The following is a 27,383-nucleotide window of genomic DNA, read 5'->3' on the forward strand; positions in this document are numbered from 1 at the left end:
TGACCTGGTTTGCCAATTCACCGTCGTGTTCTAGACAGTGTGGTTCCTATTGTAACCGGCTGTGAAATAGGCAGTTTAGTCGCCGATGAATAGCCGAGTTGTTTAGGAGGACTAATAACCGATTTTCCGAGTCAAATGTTTGGAATCTGACTCGTAGGTGGGTCCTACCTCTCCCACCGAGTTTCGTCAATTGGGTGAAAATGCAATCAGTCAAGTGACCCAGCCGCATTTCCCTTAAAGCAACCAAGGCCCCCAAATCAGCATGGTCCCTAAATACAGTCAATAAAATGAGGGTAGTTTGGTCTCAAGGATTGACCGCAGTTAGCTAGGAAGCTAGGAGGGTTTCGATGCTTGACTCTAAAATAAATTTCGCTAGCGAAGTAAGGTCGTTAATCAAACTATTCTCTGCATTAACTCTATCGCGGGTGGCGCTATTTCACTACTGTAATTTACTGGAAGGTTGGGAATTGGTATTTATGAATGGCCCCATATTCATTTTCCGTTGACACCGAACGGAACAAACGTAATTCCTGACATCGTAAACCAGTATCAGTAAGCCGGAAAAGTAGTGCTTCAAAGAGATCACCGGCATGCGGTGGAAACCCGCAGTCATTGAGTTCTCATTGTAAAACTGAGCTCTGTCAACCGGGGGGTAGGTACCTAATGGTCCATTAAATGGGCTTTTAAGCTCAATAGCATAAATATAACGATTAATCCACCGAACCTGTAATCCGCTGGTTGGACTTATAAGGATATTTGCTGTTTGTTAGAACTATACACTCAAAGTTATAACCTGGTGAAGTTTGTGTTAGAAAAATAAAATAAATAGCTCCCAGCTCTTAAGGTGGACTTGTACAATCACGAATGGGGACTTGGTTGCACGCAATGCAAATGAGAAATTCAGATACCCCTTAAAGAAACTCGAACATGCCACCTCTCACTTACCAAATGGGTTGTCTCGAGTTCGAGTGTGTCTTTCATTTTGTGTTGTGTGTTGGTTGGTCTAACATGCCTAATAAATTTAAACCAATGTGCTTTGGATTTCTGGGCGATATCGAATTCAGACCCGATCCGGAACTCACGCAAAAGGTTCATTAATGGCAGAAGTGAAGAGACTCAATGTTGCATTAAAATGCGTACGCAACATGCAATAGCGTCCGCGTTAAATCGCTCCATAGAGCCCAAGTTTGGCAAACAGTAGATCAAGCGGCATTCGTCTTTTTGTCTGTGCTTATCTGTAACCCTAGCAAAGATTATGTCAATCCAAAATCCTACATCAGTTTTCATAAAAAACGAAAGACAAAAACTGTCCAGCCATTTCTGCTTTTGTTTAGTTTCTCGGCCGGTTTTATCAGGCGGGCGCGCTCCCCTAGATTCCGTCAACCTTATTTACTACTTGAATCTTAATTGTTTGAAACTTGGGAGGCATACTCATTTGCACTCCACTTTGGTTTCCAAGGGAGACCCAACTGAATACCAGCCAAATTTCTGGTTTGTGACATTCTTTAACTGGATGTATTGCACGTCGGTCATCTTATATAAAAGAACAGCGCAGAACCGGTGGAGAACTCTTGAACAGTAGAGCTTGAAATTGTTTCGAGAGTATAACCTCGCGATCAAATATGATTTACATATGGAGCGCCATGTAGTCTGGAGGGTCTTCCTTGAGTGTTTTTTTTAAACATTTAATTTTTAATCGTCATCTGAAACAGGCTTTCACTGGTATCTTTGACGGAATTCAAGAGATAGAATGTAGAAATTCGAAAGTGACTGCTTGCTAAGCGATGTACCGATTATTCCACTGCTTGGATTCGTCTAATGAACCTGTAAGATCTCAGAGGAGAGTAATTTGATGACAAGCACAAAACATGACCTAGTAACGAAGCTGGCTGGAATTATCATACCTTTCTTTTGACTGGTGGGCATATCAACAAATACAGAGTTACAAACATAGGTTTATTCTATCAAACTAACAGTCTGTGGTGGGTTTTCCTCGTCTCCATTTTACCATCTGTTGTTCAGAGGGATCACACAGAAAATCTGAATGAAACAATTGTTGAGATCTAGTTTGCAAAGCTATATAGTCAGTCACACGTGAGTTGACGGCCTAATTTGACTTGATTCTGTATGTATATGCGCTGTGCTTCCAAACATAAGCGTTCAACTCGCTATGAATTGGGTTAAAAACCAATTTTTACGTGACTGGTTTGTCTTTGTTGGGAACTGTTTGGGAGTTGATTTGACGAACCGGAAGATTTGGGCTTTAAATAAAAATGATTTATTGGATCAAGATGGAATCTAAATACTACTCGACTTCATGGTGGTCTGCTGTCACATGACGCTGTTGGTAGTTTGACTTGGGGCGTAATACTCAGCGGGAAATTGACGTGAACACAATAATGAAACTTTTTCTGGAACCCGTTCCACTTTAGAGGTAGGCAGACGAAATGGATTCCGGCGTACGTCACAGCGGAACGCAAAAAACTGCATGGGGTCTAAATCTTTCTGAGTGAAAGGTTTCTGAACCACTTTTGGGGGAGCTGCACGCAAATACGGTGATTCCTTTCCATAGAAAATCGTTTTCAACATAACTTCCTGCACGGTATGGATTCAAAGAGAGCTCCACCAAAGAAAGACTGCAGCCCAGAAAATCAAACTCCGTATCACCCAACAACCAACGCTGAATGAAGCGAGCATTCATTTTCGACCTGATGAGACAGAGTCGAGACATTCCATTATTAGTTGGCAATGGAGGTTTCATCATGTAATTGAAACATACATGCGCCGAAGCACGCTGAGAAGCACGGTACAGCTGTTTTATTAGCAGTGAGCATCGAACCCACGACCTCCAGGTAAGTAGTTTGAAGACTTGACCTTTCGACCACGAGCGACTGATCAGCAGTGTAGTTAACTCACGTTCAGGTTATAGCGCCACCGATCCTTCAATCACGGAAGCCACATAACGTGGTCACTTGTTGATCGCTTCCCAGATGAAAGTTTCACATTAAAAACTAAAAGTGACTGAGCTGTTTCAGAGCTAACTAGGTGCAGCCTTTATAACTCTATCCCCTTATTTTTGAAGAGTAGAAGCGTTTTAGTAAAATTCGATATCGTTTAAGTACCATATGTAACGTCTGGAAAATGTCAGTTCAGACTCCATGAGAGGAACCACTCATAAGGTTGCGATTTCATTGAGTCTCCCATGAAAAACCAATTGTGTGCAAAGTCGTTTGCTGTTCTCTGAACACTGTTTGCCTACTTAGGCCGATTAATCCTTGTCCCCTTATCGGCGGATGAATCTTTTAATAAGATCGTTCTGTTGCACTGTGCACCACGTGGTAACGATAAAAGCCAAGAAGTTTTTGAAGTGTACTACGTTATACCTTGATGTAAACGTACCAGTTTGGTTCCGAAACAAAGGAAATGGGTCTCAAAATATCAAAAGTGAATCTTAAGGGAACCGACTGGCAGCAGGTTGACTGTCACAATGGCAAGCAACGCTCTCCTATAAGTTTAAAATTTTCTGTTAAATTCCACTTCTTCGTACAGCGGCCGATAAGACTGATGTATGGCAAATTGGCGCTTTTGGTGTTGTAGGGTTATTCCCCCACATAGATCGATAGAGAATATCCCTTGCAGGAAAAAACGGTTTCGGTTGGTTCTATGAGCGCTCCACAGGGCAGTGAAGCATCAGTGTTAAACACTGATGTCATGCCGTCGATGATGATGATGATGAGCGCTCCATCCAGCAGGAGTTCACTGCATCATTATACTTCTCGATTCAGCCTTGACAACCCCTTTTTATTCGGATTCGGTTAAAATCCCCGTATGCTTGGATTCTTTTGCAAATGATGATGAGATGAGCGCTCCATCCAGCAGGAGTTCACTGCATCATTATACTTCTCGATTCAGCCTTGACAACCCCTTTTTATTCGGATTCGGTTAAAATCCCCGTATGCTTGGATTCTTTTGCAACCGTTGATGGTTAACATAAGGTATAGAAGGGCAACAGCCCTGTATTTAGTGACAGTAAGGCAGTGGATAATCTGTTCGATATTCTTGTGGATTATCAAGGGACTGCTGCAAGCAAAACTTAACACTGGATTTTTGCAACAGAAGTGCGCGCTCATGCAAACTGGTACAAATTTGTATACATCCTGAATATGGATCCACTTACATATAAGTAAACGCAAAGACAAGGTCGTAGACGATACGTGAACCTGCGTGATCTCACTTACTGGGCTAGTGCTTCACGAGGTGCGCTACGGGTCAATGACTTTACTTTTCTGCCTGCATCATATGCATCAAGGTCCATATTCAAGAACTTCCAAATTTCCGTCCTTTCCACATTTATTTCAAAATATTTCGTCCCAACAGAATGGTCACCTTCTGTACTGAAACTTTGGCCCGTGTCACAGGGATTCAAACGCTTTCCGTTCAAAGTACTGACTAATTTACATTTTTCCGCTTGAATAGTAGACTTGAGGGTAAAGTAGGAGACTAGGTAGGTAGTTTCTGATTTCGGCTGAAGGTTTGGTACTCCGTCTGATATCCGCCTCAGCACATGTCTTATCAACCGCAATTTTCAGCCCACATTTCCACCTGCAGATTTTATATTACATAGTACCAACGCGACGGAAGTAGAATCAGCTCAAGGTAAACACTGCGAAGCCAAACAAGTTCGAAAAATTGCTTTCCACGAGTCGCTGTTCTAGCCAACCAATAGGAAAGAGTAAGCCATCTGTTAGCTATTGTAGCGTAGTCAGTTTATCAGATATACCCTTAAGTGACGAAGAACGTGGCCTGTTAGAGAAAGGAGTCATAAGAGCAGAACGGATCATTCGTAGTGTTGAGTGTGTATTTCAGCAGCTTCCTTCAAGTGCATATGCAGCCGGTCAAGGTCCTGAATGCCCAGCAACCAGGGGTTCCACCAACGGAGCGAAGAGTCTTAAACAACTTGAAACTTGTAAACAGGTATACAAGGGTAAGACCACGGTGGTCATGAATAAGAAAGACAATTTATAGAGAGTTATACAAAGCTTGGGGTCTTAAAGACAAATTAGCAACGAGGCCACTACGACAGTACTGAATGGGGTTGAAGTTGGAAGGTACTTAAGATCGGTGATAAACGACCTGGGGCAAGGCAAGTGGTATTGATTTTACTCAAAAAATGCAATTCAACCATAACTTTGTAGGCTGCCGAAAATTCACATGGAAGGTGTCTCCATAAGACCAGTAGTGGATGGTAGGGGTTCACCACATCAACTGGACAGATTTCTGGCAGGTATCCTTAAACCACTTGCCGGCAAGTCCATCACACATCTGAAATTGTATCACTTTGCTAAAAAAGTAGCAGGGTTTCAGTTGGAGCTAGACGAAGCTCTTATGAGCTTTGACATCTATCAATACCTTTAAAGCGGACGCTCTGGAAGGAGCAAGACGGTTGTTAATGATAGACACGACGCTGCAAGAACGAAAGCAACTCTCCGTAGACGAAATGGTTGAATGCATAAAAATGTGTTTAAAACTCAGTCACTCTGTTTTTGACTGAGACATATACTCTCAAGAACAAGGGATCTTCAGTATAGCCGAAGACCTAGAACAGAAAGCTTAAGAAGGATTCGAGTGTCTATCGAGGGCTTTCCGGTGTTAAGTAGATGACATGTTCATTGTGATAAACCGTGATAACCCTAACGAATTCTTTCAATATCTAGCATGGAGCCAAAGTCCACATCGGGCACACTACCCTTCCTTGTCTGCATGATGCACAAGAATGGTGGGAAATGAAATCAACAGGAAATCAACAGGTAGTGGTGCGGTCTTAAACTACTTCTCAACACAACCAAAAGCAGCATATTCTAGTATAGTTTCAACGATGCTTAGTAGAGTAAGAGCACTGAGCACAGAGGAGATCGACCGAAGAGCGGCACAACTTGAGGTAAAAAAAGCGACTTCAAGATAGCGGACAGTGGGTTTCATTAGGCGGCAACTAAGACGTGCGTTTATCCCGACACCAAGATCTAACAAGGAGTGGTTCGGAACAGCAGCCATCTCTTACAAAACAGGGATATCTGAAGTCACAAGAAGTGTGCTGAATACGGCCAACATTAGAGTAGCCTTCCAGAAGGGAAAGACCACGCTCAGTATTGGTGCAGTTGAAGGATCCTATCAGGAAGGTCAGATTCTTGAAATTAACCTCAGAACGCCCAGAACCTACTGCTCCACCAAAATATCAACAGGAAAGTCGGCAAGCATCCAGGTTAGTCAATCATTCAATCAATTCAGCAAAAGCCAATGAGTCTTCATGCACACCACAGAAGCACGACCGAATGTGATCAGCGTTCAGGCATTTCATGGAGGCACGATCGATGATGACGGGTGTTCACCAACGCCTATCAGACAGCCTGGATCAATGTCAGAAAGCCTCCTTTAAATAGCATGGGGCCATCATAACTTTTGCTCTCGCACGCACTCACTCGCTTGTTCGGAATACAGCTGCATTGTTCCCTTCTGTGAGTCTTTTTTCAGGTACTGGGCACTTGAGCGGGTCAGCAGCAGATACCACATATTGGCGAATCAGCAGATATAACAGATCCCTTCCCGTGGATTAAACTAGGGACTGTATATATAAAATAAAGTGTACCGACTGTACGAAAGTTCATATAGGTCATACAGCCAGGGAATTGCACACCAGAGTCGGTGAGCATAAGCGATGCATTACCAGACCACTGAGAAACGTAGACGAATATCAAGTGATAGTCAAAGTCTCGGCAATGGGCATGCATTAAACACTGGATAGATTTAGAAAATGTAGAAATTCTGAAACGGGGACTAAGATCCACTCCACAGCGACTGGTGGCCGAGGCGGTGGAAATCGCCAAGTATCCTAGCGTGAATAGGATAGAGAGCGTTTAACTGGCAAGTGTGTGGAGAGCAGTTTTAGATCAGCCGAAATGACACGAAGCAGTGCGCAGCTATCGGTAAAATGGTCTGGGTCTAAGAGTACAAAATCAAAGCAGAGTGAGATCCACTTAACCACAAACCTCAATCCCAATCCAATGGTCCTGGCATCCCTCAATAAACACCGACCAGCAAAATCTGTGAATTTTCCACTAAGGTATCCCAAACCGGAAAAGCAAGGCCGCCAATTCCGGATTCAACCTGAAGACAATCCTTCTCAATCAATCTGTCGAGTTAGTCATCCCCACTAACTTCAAACCGACATTCAGCACTGATCAAGTCATCAAAAATTTCAAGGATTAGTATCCCGACTACCTTAAATCCCGATCAGCCTTACTCACTTGGCCCGGCAAAGCTTTTGTATCAAAGGCGCGGAACGTTGACCAGAATTAATCCACCGATTGTTTACCAAACCCCATTGAAAAATATGACTATTTAATCGGTCTCAAACGTTTTCCGATTGATTAAAGACATTATCTTGTTACAGGTGCTCCATTTCCCTACGGTAACTAAAGACCTGGATAAATTGCGATGCTATCGTAACTAAAAGAGTGAGATCAACAGTATCTATATTGCGTAAAATTTAGTTCAAAGAGTTCAGTAAAACTATTTGGCCGAAAGCTCCATATCAGTGTTTTTTCTAGAAAGGTTCCATGTGCATCCGTTCGGAGACAGACCACGTTTATACCATTTATCGCGACACCAAGTATTTCCGTTTGTTTACTGATAATCCGGCTATCTCATGAACTATGCACCTTACCCACTGTTCACTACAGTTAACGAGGTTGAAAGCCATTTTCAGTTGTCTAAGTGAACATCACCACGTTAGCATCGTAATTTCTTTGCAAAACACAACCAACGTACTCATTGAAAAAAGACTGTATAGCAGTTCTCAACAAATGCAACTTCAGACACGATTTGATTGGTGGTGCAATAATCCCAAAGTCGAAAATTTCATTCTTTTCTGTTTTTGCCTTTGATTACAAAACCACACTCGGACTACATTCTTCTTGAGGTTGAGTTTTTCAGCAATCTGTGCTATCTTTTCTGAGGATGGCCTTGGTTGGACGCTGAAGAAAGCTTCCAGAGAACGCTTCTCTGAATCTGTAATTGATGTGCGCTTGCGACGCTTCTCTTCCTCGGGGTCGTAGATTTCCGGATGTCGCAGTTTTTCTGCTGCTTCTGCCTCGGCTTCTTCTAGCCAAGCTTGAAGAACTGGCTTCAGGGCCACCATGTTGTTATGCGAAAGTGTAAGGGATTCGAAGCGACAGATTGTAGATTGAGATAAAGAACCTACGCCAGCAATTTTCAGATTTCCCAATGCCTTGCCCACATCCGCCTGGGTCACACCCAATTTGATACGTCTTTGTTTAAAACGCTCAGAGAATGCTTCCAAATCACGTGGATTATAATCGGTTTCTATCGGTTGCGGCTGAACCAGACTATTCACACTACGGTGTCCAAACTGTCCGGCACCCATGCTGAGCATGTTTGTCGAACCGAAGCAGGTACGTGTAGTAGCAACTGGTGTTTGGTGTGGATTCGGTTGGGGCACGAGAGCTCCCATCTGCGGCTGAAGCATGTGGTAGTTCAAGTTTGTTTGGAAATTGTTTACCATCGCCGCGGCAGCTGCCGCATTTGAATCCGTGTGATACTGTAGGAGAGGTGTGTAGTTTAAGTTTGTCGGTGAATGTCCAAACGCACCTTGGGAATCCAACTGATAGTGTGGTTCAAAATGAACGGAATAAGGGTTTCCACAATGTGAAGTCTGTGGGAGCATTTCGCTGGGTTCATGAAATAGGGACGGAGATAAACTGTATGGGTTGGCAAAAGTAGATATTATCCCCTGTGAAATACAAGGTAGTAGACCGGGTGTTGGGCTCATATCCGAACTGGTTGAATTGTCACAGCCTCTACGCCACTCGACATTTCCTTTCCCCTTTGCACCATTTGTATGGGTTCCAAACCACTCAGGGTAAAACCTGTGAGTACTTGAACGATCGCACTGAAAACCAGACCTCTGATGTAGTTCACAATCAGTTCCGTTGGGAAGTGTAGGACCAATGTCACTCTGACGGATTAGTGCGTCGCCTAGGTTCTTCGTTCTTTCCATCATTGGAAAATAAGGTGGACTGTCATTATGTCTATTTTCTGCTTTGTCGTCAAACTGATTAGTGATTTCTGTCTGTTTGGCATTGCAACTATCACAGCTGACACAAGGAAGCCTTTCAAGACCGGTGGAAGAGGAACAGCTCGAATCCTCTTCTACCTTCTGGCCGCTGAAGTTTTGGGGACTAAACTGGAAAGAAGCAAGACACCCATCACCTTCTGTGTTGTGGTTGTAATTGGAACAGTGCGGTTTGGATAGTTGTTGGGATAAAAACGGGTAAGTTCCGGCACTGCCTGGCACTGAACTCGTATGCTTCAAACCACTCGGGTGTGGCTCAATCATCACTTGCCTACTCAGTATGGCCTCTGTTGCACTTCGAATATCATGTTGGTATACTCGTTCAGCTAACTGGCGTCTTGTATCATTCGCATGAAGAAAACAATCATAGGTTTCTTCTGAATGTAACTTGGACGACTGTGGGGCATCAGTAGCCAATGGTGTAGACGATCGAAACCGTTTCAATACCTCTGGTCGACTAGCTCGTTCTGGAGAGGAAAACAGTATCGGCCTCACAGAGCTTTGTTCCAACTGTTTGTGGTGGACCGGATATGGCTGTTCTTCGTGGCTTACGGGAAAATTACTACTGATATCTTTCGCAGTAGGTAAAACTGTGTTGTAGGCCAAACTTTCGTAGGGGCAAGATAGATTCGAACCGTTAAGCATTTGACCTCCATCTGTTTCAGCAGTATCACAAAATGATCTGTTAACTGACTGGTTCAGAACAGGATTGATGGGATAATAGGCTGCCGACTTTTCGTCACAGTTTCGGTAGTTTCTGGTGAAATTTTCATAGTCACTGGCAGAGAATGTCTTGAAATCTGGAGCCAGTCGATCTGCTATAATACTGTTTCGTCTTTGACGTGCTCCGTCGATTGCACGCAATTTAGTTGCGGAATGGGACGAAGTTGAACTGAATAAACGGTCAAACCACTGGTGACTGGCTATGGCCAACAGAGGATTCAAGGTTGGTGGTTCGTACATAACCGCAGAATCTTCAAGAGCATGAGATTCATGACAACTGGATTCTGTGCTTGCCTCGCACCGATCTTTTGTGTTCGTAATTTCCGATACCAGCGGACCACGTGACCGAGAACTACTCCTGTCGGACGAGTTAGACGGAACTTCGGAACCGTTGAATTCGTTGGATGGAACCTCAACTCGTTCACCAAGTGTGGTGACCGAATCATCCGGATAATCCTTAGCGCGAGTCAAACAACCGGAAAACGGGACAGCAGGTACCACGGCCATCTGGTCTCCCGTAAAAAATTGGTTTTCGATGACCTCGAACTATGGATTTTCTGTCAACAGAAATGAACGAACATGAACGCAAGTGGCAATAGTGGCAAAATTGATGAAATGGAGAATGCTGAAAAACTCTCATCCGAACGTGCTTACTTCGTCAAAGATCATTTCCCAAATCTCGCACAGGAGTTAAAATCGAGCATTGTCTGTAGTTGGAACAAAAATGTATTTGTTTCCTGAGACGAGCATTGCAAATAACCAGTTGACATTTTCAGACCGCCCTCGTGAATAACGTCAAGAAATCCAAACTTTTAGTCATATGACTGACTAACTGAAAAACCGTTCACTCCATGCATTCGTATAATGTTAACGTAGAAGAACCATTCATTTAATGCTAAGACTCGAAAATCAAAGCAACTTGGTAGCCGGCTCTCCTCATGCGCGTAAACGCTTCCTGTAACTATAGCTGACTTGTGAGATTCGCTAGAACCATATGTTTCGTTTTAAAAGGTCAAGAATAATAACATCCGGTTTCCACATAACGCCCGACAGTTATTGAGATCATCAAATTCATTCCTATTCGAAGTTTTAGAAGGATCGTAAGTTGGGGTATTCCAAATGCTCAGACAATCAATGCTCTAAAAATGATTTAGATTCATGTAAAACAATCCAAATGTAATAATGACAGGCAGAAGTAAACGTTGTGAAAAGTAAATAAACAAACGGATTAGACAATAATACAGCTTAGGAACTCTTAATCGATTGTGGTTAACGTTCAAAGCTTCAAAACAAGCCAGCGTAGGATTATTAAACTTTTTAACGGATCAAACTGGCTGTTGAACACTGTTGCTTTTAACAAGCATACGCCTCAGTCTTATGATTTCGTGGGCACATACACAAATATCAGACAGTCTGTTGTATTTATATATGTACAAGGGTGTATTTCGCTATGGAGAATCTCCTAGTTTTGTGGTTGGAAGTCAGTGACGAATATTTACCATGGGACTGAAAAGAATGAAAAAGCATTTTTCTATTTAAAACTTCAAATCCAAGTTGATTTCGTTTAGTAAGTAAAAATCAGGTGGAAAAATCACGATTCAACGTGGCATCGTCTCACTCCGCGCTGCCTGAAAGATGAAGTCATTCTTTTCCTCCCTGGTATCGAGTGTGAGACTGTCTTGCAGGCATTTGATCGTCAAAAACACTTGTCACATTTGTTGTCAGAGATTACGTATAGAGAGAGAAGGCTATTCTAAGTCCAGGTGAGTGGAACCACGGAGGTACAAAGTTCCTGTACACTTCACTGTACATTACGAAAAACGTCATCTTTTGGAGATAAATATTTGAGGATGTCCTGAGAGGTGTTAGTATTTCGCGTTTAGTTTGGAGTGGCACTGATACCGTTCTGTATCTTTTCAGGGAGTAACATGATGCTGGAATGCTCTCTGCAAATAAATTTGATGATGTTGTCAGAGACCAGTCATTTTGGCTCATAAAGTTTAACAATTTTAGAATCCTGCTTTGTGCGAAGACTAAAAAATCAAGATGGCAGTAAAAGAATTTCGCACACCATGATAGCGTCTTTTGTAAACCGACAAGAATGAATAAGATGATTTGTGGCCGTTCTGGCCACAGATGTCAGCCAGTTCTCAAAACTGGCTGATAATTGTATTTCTCCAAGTGCATTAGTTTATTCGTTAGAAGCTTTCTTCAGCGTTGGTTTCTTAGTCAAATTATGATAGCTCATGAAGCACCTCATGGGTGAACAATTTTGATAGAAGAGAATTCCTGTGATTGATCAAGAACAAACATAGTCAAGTTAAGCCACTCCACACCAACCACTTACGAGACTGAGCAGAGGTGGTCATTCCAAAGGGTTGGATAGTGTAAAAGATTCTAGTGTACTAGTGTATCTAGTGTACGATGTCTGATAGGGAATATGGGAGTTAACGGTGAGTGGTTAGTCTGATAAGTACAAGGGATTGTTCAACAGTTGGTAGAATTGAACTTAGATGGTTATTTTAAGGTAGGTTTTGGTGTTTGGAATAATCAATAGAGGGACTTTACTTTGCAGTATTTTGAGAATATGTGGTTCGCTCATATATCTTGTATTTGGTCCGAAAGATGGAACTTGGAAAGATAGGGGTTTTAGTATGCTGAAACAGCAAAGTGAACGGATTCGAGACAGAAAGTACACAGATTCTGCAAACGAGCTGGGAAGCTCCATGGAAAGAAGCTACATAGGGCTTCATTTGTAGCTCTTCTGGTAGGGATTAGTCAGTTTACTTCTGAACATCCTGGAATTGGTATTTACTGCCAAAACTCTTGATTTAGATCAATGCCAAGCAAACGATCGTCGAATATCAGATTTATTATGTAAGTAAATATGCATGCATATATACATCAGAGCACCGTGTATTATATATAAAACGCTGTGAATCATTGCCTGTTTTAATACTTTGAGTGCAAACCTCACAATCCATGGTACTGAATGCGTCAAAAACGATGCATACTGTGGATAGAATCTCTCTCAATATCAGATACATCAGTCGTAATGCCGCAACCCATGTTATTCATTCAAGCAGGCTAAATATTTTGTTATCCAGGTGTGAAGTTTCTTGTAATAAACTTTGCCCCTGATTTCATATTTGGGACTTCCAACATTCCTTGGTCAGAGTGCCATAGCACTGTTCTTGAGCAATTATGAGCAAGTTACCAAGCCGTGATTGATAAGTTTTTTAAAACGAAGTATGTCGTGAAAAACTGTCGCCTTTTCTAGATGACCGTCCTACAATGATCCAGTGCGTAACTTGTCTCCAAAGAACATTCTTTTTCTGCTCACTTTGAGAATGTGTGTAGTTTCAATTATAGCCCACTCAAGCAGAGCAACAAGTAACTCAAGAAAATATTTTGGTATTTTTTCACGAGAAACTACTCGGTAGGTTGTTGGAATCTCTTCGACCTTGCGAGCAGTTTCTTCCAAGAAAATACACTGCAATATCTCGAATGTCACCCCAACTAAAACATGAATCAGTGTTTGTTCAACGCATTCATCAATCATGAACGAGAGATTTGGCTGGACTCAGTCGAGCTCTTGTTACAACCAAACTGATGTGCAAGCAAGTGTATTTCGTGAACTGTTGTATTTATTTTGTAACTACCAGTTATATTCTGCTCACTAGACAGCATCACAACTTAACAAACTAAAGCCTAAACACAACAAACACTGAGAGTTCCCTACTCAAACGAGAGTGTTTTTACATCTACCAGAAGAGTAAAGACTTTGTGTCATCACTCTAACTGCTCAAGTTACACCAAAAGCCAATGTTGAAAATGGATTATTCAAATGACAGAGGCAGTATACCGTACAAAGTATATAGGGTCTGGTCACGGTTGTCGTCTAAACCAAGTTTTACGAGCAGAGCAAAGTATCAAATGTCATTTTTCTTTCGTTATATTCAGCACACTGGAACCTATATCCAGTCAGATATCCTGAAGTGTTTTGATAACCCTAAGAGCGGAGAGTCCAGATACTTTTCCCAGACAACCGTGAACAAAAAGCTCCTATAAGCTTTGTCTCGGCAACGGCTGAATCCAACTGTGACCTTTTCACATTTCATCGTTGGGTTCTTTTGTTTGTATATTCTGACATGAGATGGTCAATTCTATACAGTAGCTCCATCATATTTAGTTTATTCCTTTTAAACCTGTTTGATACTGACTCATTTTCAAACTGTGTTAGGGTTTTGCAATAGGCAACTGGTTTCATTAGGTTTCGGATTTGATGAAGCCATATTTACAACGTCAAAGGTAACTTTTTCCAGTCCCTTCTAGACCTCGACTTGATATAAGAGTGATAATCATATCGTATTAACTCAACTCTCTCACATTATCTGTTTCTTTCCTATAGGTTATAAAATGATCTTGTTCTCTATCTTCTGTAAAAAACCAACGTCCGGAAGTGGACCGGGTTTCTAGACGAACGAGTTTTTATCAGCTGACTGTTTTGCGGTTTGTGTAATATTAGAGTGTATTCTGTGAAATGACTGCCGACAAATGACCTAAAATTTGTTTTCGTTTTTAGAAAAAAAGGGATCGAAAGCAAAGGGAAATGTCTGCAATTTTCGAATAAACCTCACTCGATGTAGTAGGAAGAGTGTGGTGCTAACTGTGAGTGAGAATGACGAATCAATTGCACAATGCGAATAACTTCTTACGTATGCCATGATGGCGCCGAACTTCAAACAAAGCGGAATACATCTAATCATTTTAGTCGAATACCCCTGTAAGTGCTCCCTTATAATGGCTTTAAATTAGCTTAGCAAATGTAAAATGGGTGTCTCCTGAATTGTCTAGTTGGGTGCTGGGTTGATGTCTTTCACGACTAGCAGGAGTAGAAAAGTGTCACGATCAATCCTGCCCTACGTAATCTTTCCCCATCTAAATCATCACACGCGGTGGTTTACACGTAGCCAATGAGAGTAGTCCTCTCTGAACACAAAATCCGGTCAACCTAAACAAAATTCCTGTGCTTTGTAACCATTCTTCAAGAAAACAGCCTAAATCAATTGTGTGCGCAAAAAACGTATTGTGACGCGATTCCATCCAATCCCCGGACTACATGAAACATTCATGGTTGTGAGCCGCAAAACAACTCCGTTCAACAGGACTCGTTGCAGTTCACCTTGCATTATTGACTACGTTCCCATACACTCCCGTAATAGTAATAGTAATAATACCGAGAGGTGTTGACTGTGTGGCCAAATGAAAAGTCACTCACCTTTATGAATAATAAAGTGGCAAAATATTGCACACACACCCGTGGACATGCAGGCGCGCGAGGGCATATCCGGAAACGTGTTTAAAAGTACACCGCCAGAAAATGAATGTTTAACTATGAACAGTATAGTTGTGCAGCAATTCTCGGGCGATTAAGGACCGCGGTAGGTTTCTCAATTCGTAAGCAGCTCGTAGGGTTTTTGGAGATGAAGCACACACCATGGGAGCTGAGTTCAATGAATTTTGAATGTGTTGAGGACTGACGATGGACTGAAGTGTTGAGATTGAGGGTGGGGACTGAGTTGTGCGTGTGCCTATCCAGGCAAAGTGTTCTCCCCATAGACAAGAATGTTAATAATGTACGAATGAACGGTTGACCTATTATGTGAGTCCAGTCCTACGGTCCTACCAAAGTAAACATGTCCATATTGAGTGGAAGATAGGGGATGAGCAGCAACTCCTACCTTGCATTTTGAGTATTGATTACCACCCCTATCCCCCTCTTTTGTGACTTTCACTGTTTACTTAGATGAGCTTCAACCAGGATGGGCAAACGTAGGGAAAGGAACACCGCTTTGCATTGTCATTTTGCCTTCCCCTACGACTCTGGCCAATCATATTCAACCGGAGAGGACATTTTGAGCCAAGTGAGCAGAAGTTGAACTGGTATAGTGAAATGTGAATTAGAGGCTGATGGAGTAAAAGTGGGGAAATCCCTTCTTTTCTCTAACAATACAACGGGTTGGAATCGACTGATTGGTCCAAAATTGTCAAGCCGTAACCAAACCGAGAAAGCAGACGGTTGAGTTCGATTGGTACGCACTCCCATATTTTATCACACCGGGGGAATCCATCGGATTTTTATGCTATCGCCTTCGGAAAAGGTAAGACTTTTGATACTCACTCATTTTGTTTTGCTTTTATGCTCAACAGACCTTAATCTAAGGATATTCTTGCACCATCCATATAGCACGTTAAGCACATTGGGCTTATTCGTAAACATGAAGACTGATTGCTTTTAGCAGGCGCACAAAATCGTTATAATTCAACCCCGGCTTCTAGGATTGATGTTTCTATCTGCTTTCATTGTGTAGCTCTAGTAAAGGAGATTAGACATAACATGGAACTCGGGAATTTGCCATTCTTGACCTTATATACCCAACGGGTCAGAAAACGTGGTCGGCATTAGTTTACGGTCAAAAATTTTATACCACGGATGTTATTTATGGACTAAAAATCCGAGATGTCATTTAGTCAAATATTTTGAAACAAGTTGGTAGTGGTTACGAATTATGATTGATTTGATTGGTTTGAATGTTGTTTCTTAACTGGCTGATGGGTACAAAAGTCACAGAAAGGTCGTCAATTACAATGATCTCCAGCTGTTTGTATGGCAGCCTGTTGAATCTTCTTGCTGGTAAATTGTGCGCGCAAAACTATTGTGGAATAATCACCCCGATGATGTTATCCGAAGGTCTCAAACTTTTTCGAAATTTGTGTAACCAGTAATTCCGAGAGGTTGTACAGTGTGAACCGCACGGCGGCATTCGTCACTTATTATTGGGTTAGGTTTAGGTTGCTGGTTTTAGAAAAAACACGCCAAAGTTTTGTGACTCAATATGAGCAACCTTCTTCAGGAGTGAAACGGATTTACAAGGCCACATAGAAATTACAAGCTGTTCCCACCATTAGGCTTGGTGGACATACAAGAATCTGGTACGTTAGAATCCTTTGTTTATTGAAAATTATATTGTATATATTATAAATACAATGTATATTTTATACAGTACAATATATTATATATTTTACCATTCCGTAGATGCTGTTCGGATTGACACATGGTACACTCTCAATTTCCGCCGATGTCAGGGGCAGATTTTCTCCATTTCGAAATCTTATATGGCAAGTGCCTGGGTTCTGATACTCACTGGGATTGTCCAAAGTCATCAACAAAAGGTAGGTGAAAGCCTGTTTCATGAAAAAATTGAGATATTTTGGCTGTTCTGTCAAAAAAAAATGGAATGCCTAGGAATTCTATGGTTCAACATAATGGGTTGTGCTGAGACGCGCTGCTCTGTCAGAGGTAACTTTTAAAATCATCAGTTTGACTACCAAGTACGAAAAATATAAACCTAGTTGAATGTCTCAGCCACACGATCACCTTCTTCCTTAATTAGGTTCATCAAGGGAGTGTGGAAGGCTTGAACACTGCAGTTAACTGTTTTGGATCTTTACTCTCCGTACGGTGCGTCCGATGATCCGTAGACAGATCTTAGGCACTTCTTAATTGGAAGGCAACTGTATCCCTTACTCTCCGTACGGTGCATCCGATGATCCGTAGACAGGCACTTCTTAATTGGAAGGCAACTGTATTTAGGCGACGGTTTTTTGGGCAGCGAGAGTAAAATGCGAGAACAGTGCTTACGGTCCATGCCTTACCAGCTTGGAATTGATCGTTGAGCAGAGAAAGTTTCAGCGCAGAATCCATCGGTTCGGTTTGAAGATTCTGACTGTAACGAAAGGCTGTTGAAGCACATCAAGATAGAAAAGAGAACAACCCCAAGAAAGAGCACCCCCAAAGTTCTGCTCGATGATTTTTTGAAACATAATTGGATCATAAAGTACCTGGCTGTTGACGAAAGCGGTGAACTTATCGAAAGTTCCGGGGCTGGTTTTTTTTACCAATCAGCACTTCAGAAACAGCGGTTTGTCCACTTCATGATAAAACGCTTGATGATTCACGGAGAACTTTTGTCTTGATAGATGCAGTGTAGCACCAAGGTTCAAATTAAAGAATCTAATGTACTTCCTTCCCGAGACTTTAGAACATGACTAGGTAATGCCAACGTTCACCTACATTGAAGTATGAAAACGCACTTTTTCACTGATTACTTAACTGTGTTCTTTTAGCTCTGGAGTTGTTAAATGGTGACCACGTAGTGGAGTAAAAGCACAACAAAACTCATGAGTTGCCAAAGATTTCCTAAGTAGCTAGAAATTCAGCCGCGCATCATGATCCATCTTTTGTAGCAGAAGTTGAACTCTGTGTCCCGTTTTTTCGTCACTTGGAAGTTGCCCGAGAAGTTTCGCTTGTCTATTTTAAGGCATTTGATTTGTTTGGCATTTGGAACTCGTGGTTTCAAGTAACCCCCGTTTAGTGTCCATCAAAATCCGTTTTCTTTTGCATGCGAAAATCTGCTTCTGGGGAATATACAACCCTTTCAAGGCTCGCACCGTTCACTTGTCAAATTCGGATGCTGCTGGGCTAGATGAAAGCAATCAAAGCGTCGAAACTTGAGTTGTGTGTACGGAGCTTAACTTTAGGATATTGTGCCTTAGGCTCCAAACTATCTCACACTTTGACCCATTTCTACCAATAAAAAAGGTTCAATGTTAAGATTTTAAAGGAGAAGCACAGAAGGAATTAGCGTTTTTCTTAAAGGTTGTTTCACCCAATTTCATATACAATCTAAAGGGTTGGTTAGGTGTATACTACTAATAATCGACGATGCAATTCCCTTATGATAATTTTCAACTGTCCGTAGAATAAAAGAACCTACCTTGTCACATAACTATGAACATTTTCTCGAAGAAAACCACTCATAAAGTTGCTGAACACTCTTTGACTACGCACGATCGATTCTGCCATTCCCGGGGCTTGAGTGAGTGTACTTCGCAAACGATTATGATTCAGGTAGAATCCAAGGTTGACGGGAAATTGAGGAGTGTACCCGCCTGATGAGCATGAAAAAGGGCGGAACTAATCACAAGTTGTCGAAGAGATTTCAGCAACCTAAGGAGTGCATACATTTTCCTAAAGGGAACTACACGCAAGTTTGCTGAAAACTGTTCGACTGCCCACGATCGGTTTCGCCCTTCTTGGGGCTCATCAGGTAGGCGCAGTCACGGAATTTCCGTCAACCTTATGTTCTACTTGAACCCATATTGGGCTGTTTTCGAGAAATACACTCATTCGCAAATCAATTTGAGTCTCTCGTGAAAACCACATTGCTTTGCAAATGAGTGTATTTCTCGAGTACATACATTGTTTTTGCACCTCCTGAGGAAATAACTTCAGGACATTCTTCACTCTGTTGTAAGAGAAACTAAACTAAAATGAGCAGATAACGCAGCCACTTAATTTACTATTTTTTTATTGTTTACGAAAGCATTTTTCCGTTCCTGTTGTGAAGAATAATAATGTCTATCGCTGGTAAGACTGGGAATTTTTCAGGCTGAATTTCCTTGATAGAACTACCGGTCCAACCAGAGAAACTGAGCTAACCTCTTTTACAACGGGGATCAATGAACTTTTCCACAACCACGTCCATCCTTTTTGGTTCATACGAATGGTTTTCCTGTCTCAAATTTATATTATTCTCTCTAATTTGAGTAAAAGCCATTAGCTTCAGGCTCTTTTCTTGGATCTGTCACCTCATCTACTTAATCCATTAATCTGAGGCCTAACTTGGAAAAAAATTAGATGAAAAATATTACGCTCATGGATGGGTTTGCGTCTAAAAACAAATTTAAATGGTTTCATTCTTGTAACAATCGATTACGTTATTGATTTATCGAAATGATGTGTTGCCCGATAAACTGCTTGCTGTCTTTACGCTTTTGGTAATGCCAGTGAAGTTCTCCTGCGATCCGGATCTGGTCGACTTCTACATTCTGCTAGCTAGCTAATCGGGGACCCTTCACTTTTGATTTCCACTGTATTTCCACGCACCTTTTGCTCAATTTTAAAGGGCTAACATTGGAACAGTGCAATTCTAGCCGTTAGAAGTCTGTTGATCTGTGGCTCACAGTTACTGCAGGAAGAGGGCTGCCCCTAAACCTAGATGCAACTTGATTTTTCCAGTGATACAACTTACGTTCTGTTTTAGATGGTGGGACACCTCTCAATTGCTTGCACTGAAATATATTTGAACCAGTAAATTCAAACGTGAATCATGGAGCATACATCGTCAACTCCAGAAATGATTCTGCAAAATGCGAATCACAGTGAACACTCAACGGACTCGATTCAGTTCCTCGCCCCGGGAGTTTGTTTTTAAATTTGGCGACAAACGTGACGTCTCAGTACATGTTGCGGTTCGTACCAACATTTACTGAAACAAACATGTGATGATGACGCTTGTCCGTGGAACACACACGGAGCGGTGACGGCAAGCCTTCATTATGGCGGTGCTATAGGACATCCGCAAATTCGCGTAACTTCCACTTTTCAAACGGAACATTCCATCCGGACTGCTTGTTTAGTGTTGCCTGCATACCAGAGTCAACATCAGAAAATCGAAGACGATTTTGTTGAGTTTTCCTGTTCCGAACATGGTTCTTTTGAATTGGTACGTAACCATTTGCGGAACGCTGATTTTCCTTAATTTTGTCCTCCTGTGGGCCATCCGAATTTTATCACAAACCTATGGGAAACTGACGTGCACTGAGAATGATATTGCGGATTGTTCAGTGACAGGATAGGAAAGATGTCACAACATAAGCTTCGCAAGACTACTTCCCTTAGGTCAGTGCATCATGAGCTCACTCCCTGGGTCTAAACTAGTCTTCAACAGCTTGTTCTCTCTGGGTTGAATACCTCATGACATCAACGAAGGTACTGGGTTAAGCATGTATGGCATGCGAAGTAATATTTGAACAGGTTCAGTAGCTGGGAGTTTACAATAGCTCGGCTAAATTGGCCGAACCAACGCCCTATTTTTGGGCTTGACAAACGAGAAGATAGGTTTAGCCTTCCTTTCCGTAGATCCAAACTTCGCTCGAACAGTGAGCACACTACCCCCAGTAGCCTGCTTCATTGCAACCATTCGTTCACCCAATGTAATGACTATGTTTTCGCATCAAGTGAGACAACGAAAGGGAGAACATGGTTGAGATTACTTGCGAACGGCACCAAGGAGATGGGAGATGAAGGAAGAAGTTAGTACTCATCTTTCGCGAAGCATTAACTTTATCGCGCAAAAGCGCTTCATAAAAGTCAAAATTGAAACCCGAATTACGGTAGACTGTTTTACAGAAAGGCCACGAAACGAAATCACACTGGTAGGTAGTGTGATTCTCTGCTTTTTAACATCACCAGACATGAGAGTACGGTTTTGACACCGAAACATATACCACACCCTTCTGAGGTTTGACAAACCTTGATTATTTGGATGGTAGGTGTTTTGTGTGAATTCGCTCATCTTGAGGACCGAATTAACAGTTGTAATGAATTTATTTTAAACAGTTCGAACAGCAGATGCATGTGACTGTCTACAATGAATCTAGCGCCCACGCTGCACGCCAACTCCAATGGTTGCGTTACCCCTCGCCCCCCCCTGTGCACACACGGTAAAGCGGAACAAATGACCGCAGCTGATGTAGGAGTGAAGGTGAAAGTGGTGCATAGTTTGGGTTTCGAGGGCGACTTTCAAGTACGGTCTGTAGGTATTTGTGTTAACAATCTATATCGATTATACCTGTGTTTGCCTCCCCCCTCATCTTATCGGTCATGTGAATCACCGAAAACCGGGATGAGAGATCCAGGCATGATTCCTGGTCAAAGATTGTGGGAAGGGTGAATTCCTGCTAAATTTGATGAAACTCTTCCATTCCTCGTCGGTCTAGTCCGTTGTGGAGTTCACACGCGGGACCCACAAAAATATCAAGGTTTTTCAGTAGCTCATCCACCAGCTGGTCGTGCGGCAAATCATTAAGGATTTCGTCTGCAAATATGTAAAATTCAAGACCATCCTACCTTAGTCCAGCTGTTAGAACTACTCTCCGATAAGCATGTAGTCGCATGTTAGAATTCCACCTCCATATTTTCTTCATTCTCTGAGAATTTCTGGAGAAGCATCAGTTTCTCCATTCTGTTTCAGGTTGTCAACGTCAGACAGCTGTGAACAAATACAAGTTCAGTAGGGGGGTTTTCAAATATCTGTCCTACTGGCAACTCTAGGCGTGGTAATTAAATGCACTCGTATTGGTTCGTCGCTACCGAGGCACTTATAACAAGAAACTTAAATATTCGCGGTCTCTACTAAAGGGGGTTAGTCACGTGGTTGAAAACTGATAGATCAGTGAAGAGAAACAAGATACGTTTTAGGGCCAGGGCTCGGATCGATTGAATGCAACGTTCTCAACGAACAGTTGAGTCCCGATATCTGAACCAGATAACTAGGTCAAGACATTTCGGTGGCATGTGACCAAAAGATATTTGCTAACTTCTGACGACGGGGATATACGATCAGGCAAGTTTTTGTCTGTCATTAAGTTCTAAACCCACCAGGAAAAGTGGCCGTTGTTTTTGACGTTGAGACTCCTGTCGGTTCTGCCTACACGTCTTTCTCCACAGTTACGTGTGTATCGGTGGGGTTCAGTCCCGATAGGCTTCTGTCTTTTAACTGAAGATAGTGACAAACCCTAAGTCAGGTTTAGGACCCTACCTCTGAAAAATTGTACGTCCATTTTAGTGCTGACCTCAGCGTTCTCCACACTGTTTACTAGACAGAACTTACGTGTTCTCCAATTCACTGAAGATGATGCAAACAATCTAATTCATTGAAACTTGGTATAATGTTTGGGTTTCCTTGGACTTAGAATATGTGCTTTTCTCGACACATTTTTATGCCTGTTTGGTTTTCACGGTAGATCCACCCAAATCCCAACTAAACCACTCGTTCATGATGTTCTTCTTTAGTTGAATGTGATGCACCAGTCCACTAATGTTTCAGAGTATCGGAATACTCCCAATGGACCTTACACACTACACATAAGTTGCTGAAGATACTTCGACAGCCCATCACCGGGTTGGCTGTTCTTAGAGCTTATCCGATAGGAGCAGTCCCCGTGTTACCGTCGACCTTATTTTATGTCCGAACCGAAATTGCGCGTGATTCGACCAATCCAATCATTTGCATACCAGTTTGGTTTTCAAGGGGGAACTCACCTAAAATCCAGCTTGATCTCTCCTTTGTGATATACTTCTTCATTGACTTCTTACATTGACTCTGTCATTAGGTGTATTCTGGTGGCAAATTCTTTGACTCTAAAGGACCATCCAAGTTTGTCCAGAAATTCTGTTCTGGTCCTAACAGTGTCCACTGATAGACTTTCCGTATTTGTCCTTTAATGTCTTTGAGTCCAGAGTTCACTGGTTAGTTGGCAAATATACGAGAACGAAATGGGTACTCGAGTTTACCGTGTTAGTTGGGTTCAAAATTTGTCAGACTTGGCTTTTTATTATCCGGGGGGGAAATATAAAACGTAAAATGTGGCGCTGCTTCGTAAATTCGAACTAACGGAAGCTGAGTAAATCCAGATGACAGCCTTGTCTGACCTCAAGTCTTGATAACTAATAGCCTACAACTAACTAACAGAGGAAGGGTGGTTTCTTGAGGCGTTTGTCGTTTGTCAGCTACAAGTGTCGGAAAATTGCTCAACACATGGGCCAATTTTTCTGGGTAATTCGAGTCTGACTTTTTCAGCAAAGAGAGTCATCTGCGGTTGTTATGTTATGAAAATGGTTGACATTCTTCATGCAATAATGCAAGAAACAAACTTTCGTTACACGATCTCTTCAAATTCACTGTTTGATTATGTTGCCGCCACAAATGATTGCAGTTAGTCCTATTGACATTGTCTTTTTCGTTGCACATCACGCTTGCTAACAGACATCCATAAAGTTGAAATTTCACACAACTGTTACAGAAATACCGGAATAGAAAGCTTTCGACCTCAGTTTTTCGATTCGAAAAATAAAAGTAGTGAACTACGGTCCACGGCGCCATTTTATTGTCACCTGTGACCGAGTAACCGCAACTGTTCACTGAAAGACGGACATAGCGCACTAGCTGCTCACTCCAGAGCGGATTTGGAGGTCACTCACCACAGATGTTCTACCATAATCACTCCTAACTTCGTCAAGGTTGCTTTGGTATGAGCTCTTAAAAGACCCACTATACATCTTTTTAGGCTTTTCACCATATTCTCCGCATCCACGAGTCGCATAAAACCTAGTGCCACATCGATCGCTACGTGGCATCAGTCAGCCTTTCTTGCTGCACACAGAAGAGCGAGTAAGCGAGAATGGATTACTGCTGGAATCCACTTGCCTTCTTTTTCATATCTTTGTTCCTTCTCACCTCCTTGCCCTTTTTGCAGTGATATCTTCGTGGGCTCTTCATGAAATACTGACAGGTTCTTTCGTCGCCTGGTGTTGTTAGCTACAATATCTACGCTTAACTGAGCCACGGCGGTCTCCTTTAAACTCGGAAAATCAGTTCATCTGGCAGCCGTTAACGTTCTCACTCTGAAACAAGCTGGACAACAGGCCACTCTTGCATATACACTGGAATCGTTCCGTATTGACGTGTGCTGCCATACCCAAGTGCGGTTGTTTTAAGTTACCGACCTGTCAGGTTACCCAAGCGTAGACAGAAGTCTAGATGGTGCGGTTGTGTTCGAACCACGAACCGGAAGGTCCGTCCACAACTTCGAAAGCTTCTAGCAGTCTTACTTGTGGAACCACGCAGTCAACTGCTTCTAAGCAGCGGATCTTGAGCAAAACTATGAACTTGCTGAAAGTTTGGGAGAGCATTTTCCTTAGTTGAGGGTATGATGTAAATTGACGGGCAACTTGTCAGAGGCAGGCAAAAAGAAGCAGATGGATCAGGAAGCCACGGAGCTGAGGGAAGCGATAACCTCTTGTAATGTGCGGCAATGATTTCAGCTTGTGCGCCCCACGGGCCAAGAGCTGCCTCTGGGAAGCGAAACACTGAGCTAAAATGATAGTTCTATTTATTTCTAAAAAGAAGAACGCTTAAACTGTTCGGGTGGACTCTTTGAATAACACTTTAGAGATAGGAATGTACTTGCCGTCCGTCAAGCGTCACTGAACTGCCGGATCTGACGGACATCCACCGGCCATGCTCACTGATGAATTTCAATTCCCCACTTGGTGCATGGCTAAATTGTCTCTGTCTGGGAGAGAAATACCACCCGTGTAAACGGCGGTAAGCGGATAATTGTGCCCTTTTTCAAAGTTGTTCACCCTGAATATGACATGCACCGAGGAAGTGGTGTGATTTTCGTTGTGACAAAATGGATTGCGTTATTCTGTTTATCTCGTTTTATGAGGGCGCATGAGGACACATCTTGTGAATAACAGGCCGGATTCCAGCCGGGAAAGGTGTACGTCGACCACATTATTAAGCTTCATTAACTGGTAGAGAAACGTTATGCGTGAAACCTCTAAGGGTAAGTTTGACCCTGCTGACCAATTAGCTCTTCCCAACACGCTTGTTTAATTGTTTGTGCCGCAAAAACTGTATTGGTAATTTCCTCACTGGTGAGATAACGAGGTGAATTCTAGTAGATATCGAAAACCCCGGTGTGCGGGTCTCTTCGAGCGAGAAGCTTGTCAATCTGGATAAAGCAGACAGAAATATTCTCACTTTGATAAAGAGCAGGATGCAAAAGTATCAGTGGTGAGGTTTACCAGGTTCGTCCAGTCATCCGGTACGTGTTTTGCATTCATAAAGTGCAATTCGTTGAACGTGGCTGCAACGATTTGAGGATAGACAGTGAAAATCGTGAAACACCATACATGTATAACATTTTCCTGCTCACTTTAACCTCCTTCCCCCTGTCAGCATTGTCTACATCGTTAAACAAAATTTGCCTTAATGAAATATAAAAACAAACTCCCACTTCTTGAGCTCAATAGGACTTTGCTTCTTTTGCTGAGTGACTGTTGTCGTTACCGGCGGTTGAACAGTCTTGACTATCACCTATTCCGAAGGTTGAAAACTTTTTTGCTCCAAATGCTGGACCTGCCATTTTACATCATTGGAGGTAGAAATACCAGGAGAATAGAACCTCTTCGTGGTGTGAATATGAATCTTCGAAATTACCTCTGTATGAACTGTGAGTGATGATTTCCTTGGATTATGTTGCTTGTGACATTGTATTCAACTTACAACAATAGTTCGTTCTGTTCATTAGCGACTCCTTAGAACGCGCCTAATTTTGCTTCCTCTCCGGTAGCTAAGAGCTCCCATCGCTCTTACATGTACACAGACTAGTATCTCACTAGTTCAGTCATGTCTAATGAGAACAGACTCAAGACTGACTTGGATGAAAATCCCGTCAAACTCCAAAATTTGGTTCATTTCTTCCACTTCCACTAGAGAAACCCACAACAAACCATGATTTCTTACGTGGTCCCTCAGCTTTCCACTGTGGTTTCCGCGAATTTTAGTAACGTAATTAATCCTACGCCGGTATTAAATTAGTACAGGACTCTTAAACGGACAGCAACGTCTGATGGAACTAATCCCATGAAGTTGCTCTCGGGAGTCGAACTGGGCGATCAAGCACCATCAAAACGCCTGCGACACAGGCAAAGTCTGCTTTGCGCCAGTTCGTCGGATGAATCGATTTTAAAGCAACTATGGATGCAGTGTCTTCCCTTAAATACACGTTAGATATTGGCCACCCAGTCTAAAGTCCCGCAATCGTCACTCTCAAAGACAGCAGAGAAAATCCTTGAGTGCCTCGCAAACCATTTAAGTGCCTCAGCGTCACAACAACAGTAAGTCTAGTGATGAGCCGGTTCTAGGATGACTCGATCTGGCGCAAACGCAAATCAACCAACTCGTAGCTACTGTTAACACTGTAGTTACAAGTCCCGAAACAGTTTTCCGCGAACCACGCACCCCATCACGGGAACATAAAGGCCACCGTCTTTAACATACGCGGTTCAACGACAAGGCTTTATGCTTTATACATCCGTGCGCCTACGTCTTCTCTCAGACAGGGAAACCAACCTGCCAGTCAGCATTGGAGACAGCTGTGATCCCCAGTAATCTAGTGTGCGTCTCAAGTTTGCACCCACCTGATAAGTTAAAATACTGCCATTGTTCACGTCTTCCTCTAAGCGAATAATAAACCCCGGATCCCCACCATCCATCCCCTCATTGTATCATTGCTGCTAAAAGACCTAGCGTTCAGTAACATCGCTATTCGAAATCGGTTGACAGAGCACTGCGAGTCACTTCAGACTGTTCAGTGGTACTAACCAAGACTTTCTTTCCCGTCCAACTCAGAAGCCTTCCTCCCTCATCCCTACCAGAAGAATCAGGGATTCACACAGACCCGGAGCCTATATGCATAGGATGGAAAATGGACTAGCTTTCTTCCGAAGTACACAACCAATTGCTTGCCTTCC

General features: G+C 42.5%; 3 protein-coding genes across 3 annotated transcripts in view; all 3 read right to left on the minus strand.

Annotated features, from left to right (window-relative positions):
• Window positions 1-7,756, minus strand: part of T265_00823 (hypothetical protein) — a gene marked incomplete at both ends in the record, with an annotated part of 51,354 nt that extends 43,598 nt beyond the window's left edge. The window contains 2 exons of the mRNA XM_009164695.1: window positions 4,239-4,480; window positions 7,721-7,756. Of these exons, the coding sequence (XP_009162959.1) occupies window positions 4,239-4,480; window positions 7,721-7,756 (278 nt within the window). The remainder of the gene's footprint in view (window positions 1-4,238; window positions 4,481-7,720) is intronic.
• A 111-nt stretch (window positions 7,757-7,867) lies between these two features.
• On the minus strand, window positions 7,868-10,378 carry T265_00824 (hypothetical protein; the record flags this gene model as incomplete). Its single annotated transcript, XM_009164696.1, has 1 exon — window positions 7,868-10,378. One exon carries the CDS (start codon window positions 10,376-10,378, stop codon window positions 7,868-7,870), a length of 2,511 nt encoding a protein of 836 aa, XP_009162960.1.
• A 151-nt stretch (window positions 10,379-10,529) lies between these two features.
• T265_00825 (hypothetical protein) lies at window positions 10,530-27,125 on the minus strand (the record flags this gene model as incomplete). Its single annotated transcript, XM_009164697.1, has 2 exons — window positions 10,530-10,578; window positions 26,983-27,125. The coding sequence occupies 2 exons, from the start codon at window positions 27,123-27,125 to the stop codon at window positions 10,530-10,532; spliced, it is 192 nt and encodes a 63-aa protein (XP_009162961.1).
• Between the last annotated feature and the right edge of the window lie 258 nt (window positions 27,126-27,383).

This window comes from Opisthorchis viverrini (genome assembly GCF_000715545.1).
Source record: "Opisthorchis viverrini unplaced genomic scaffold opera_v5_8, whole genome shotgun sequence".
Lineage (NCBI taxonomy): Eukaryota > Metazoa > Platyhelminthes > Trematoda > Opisthorchiida > Opisthorchiidae > Opisthorchis > Opisthorchis viverrini.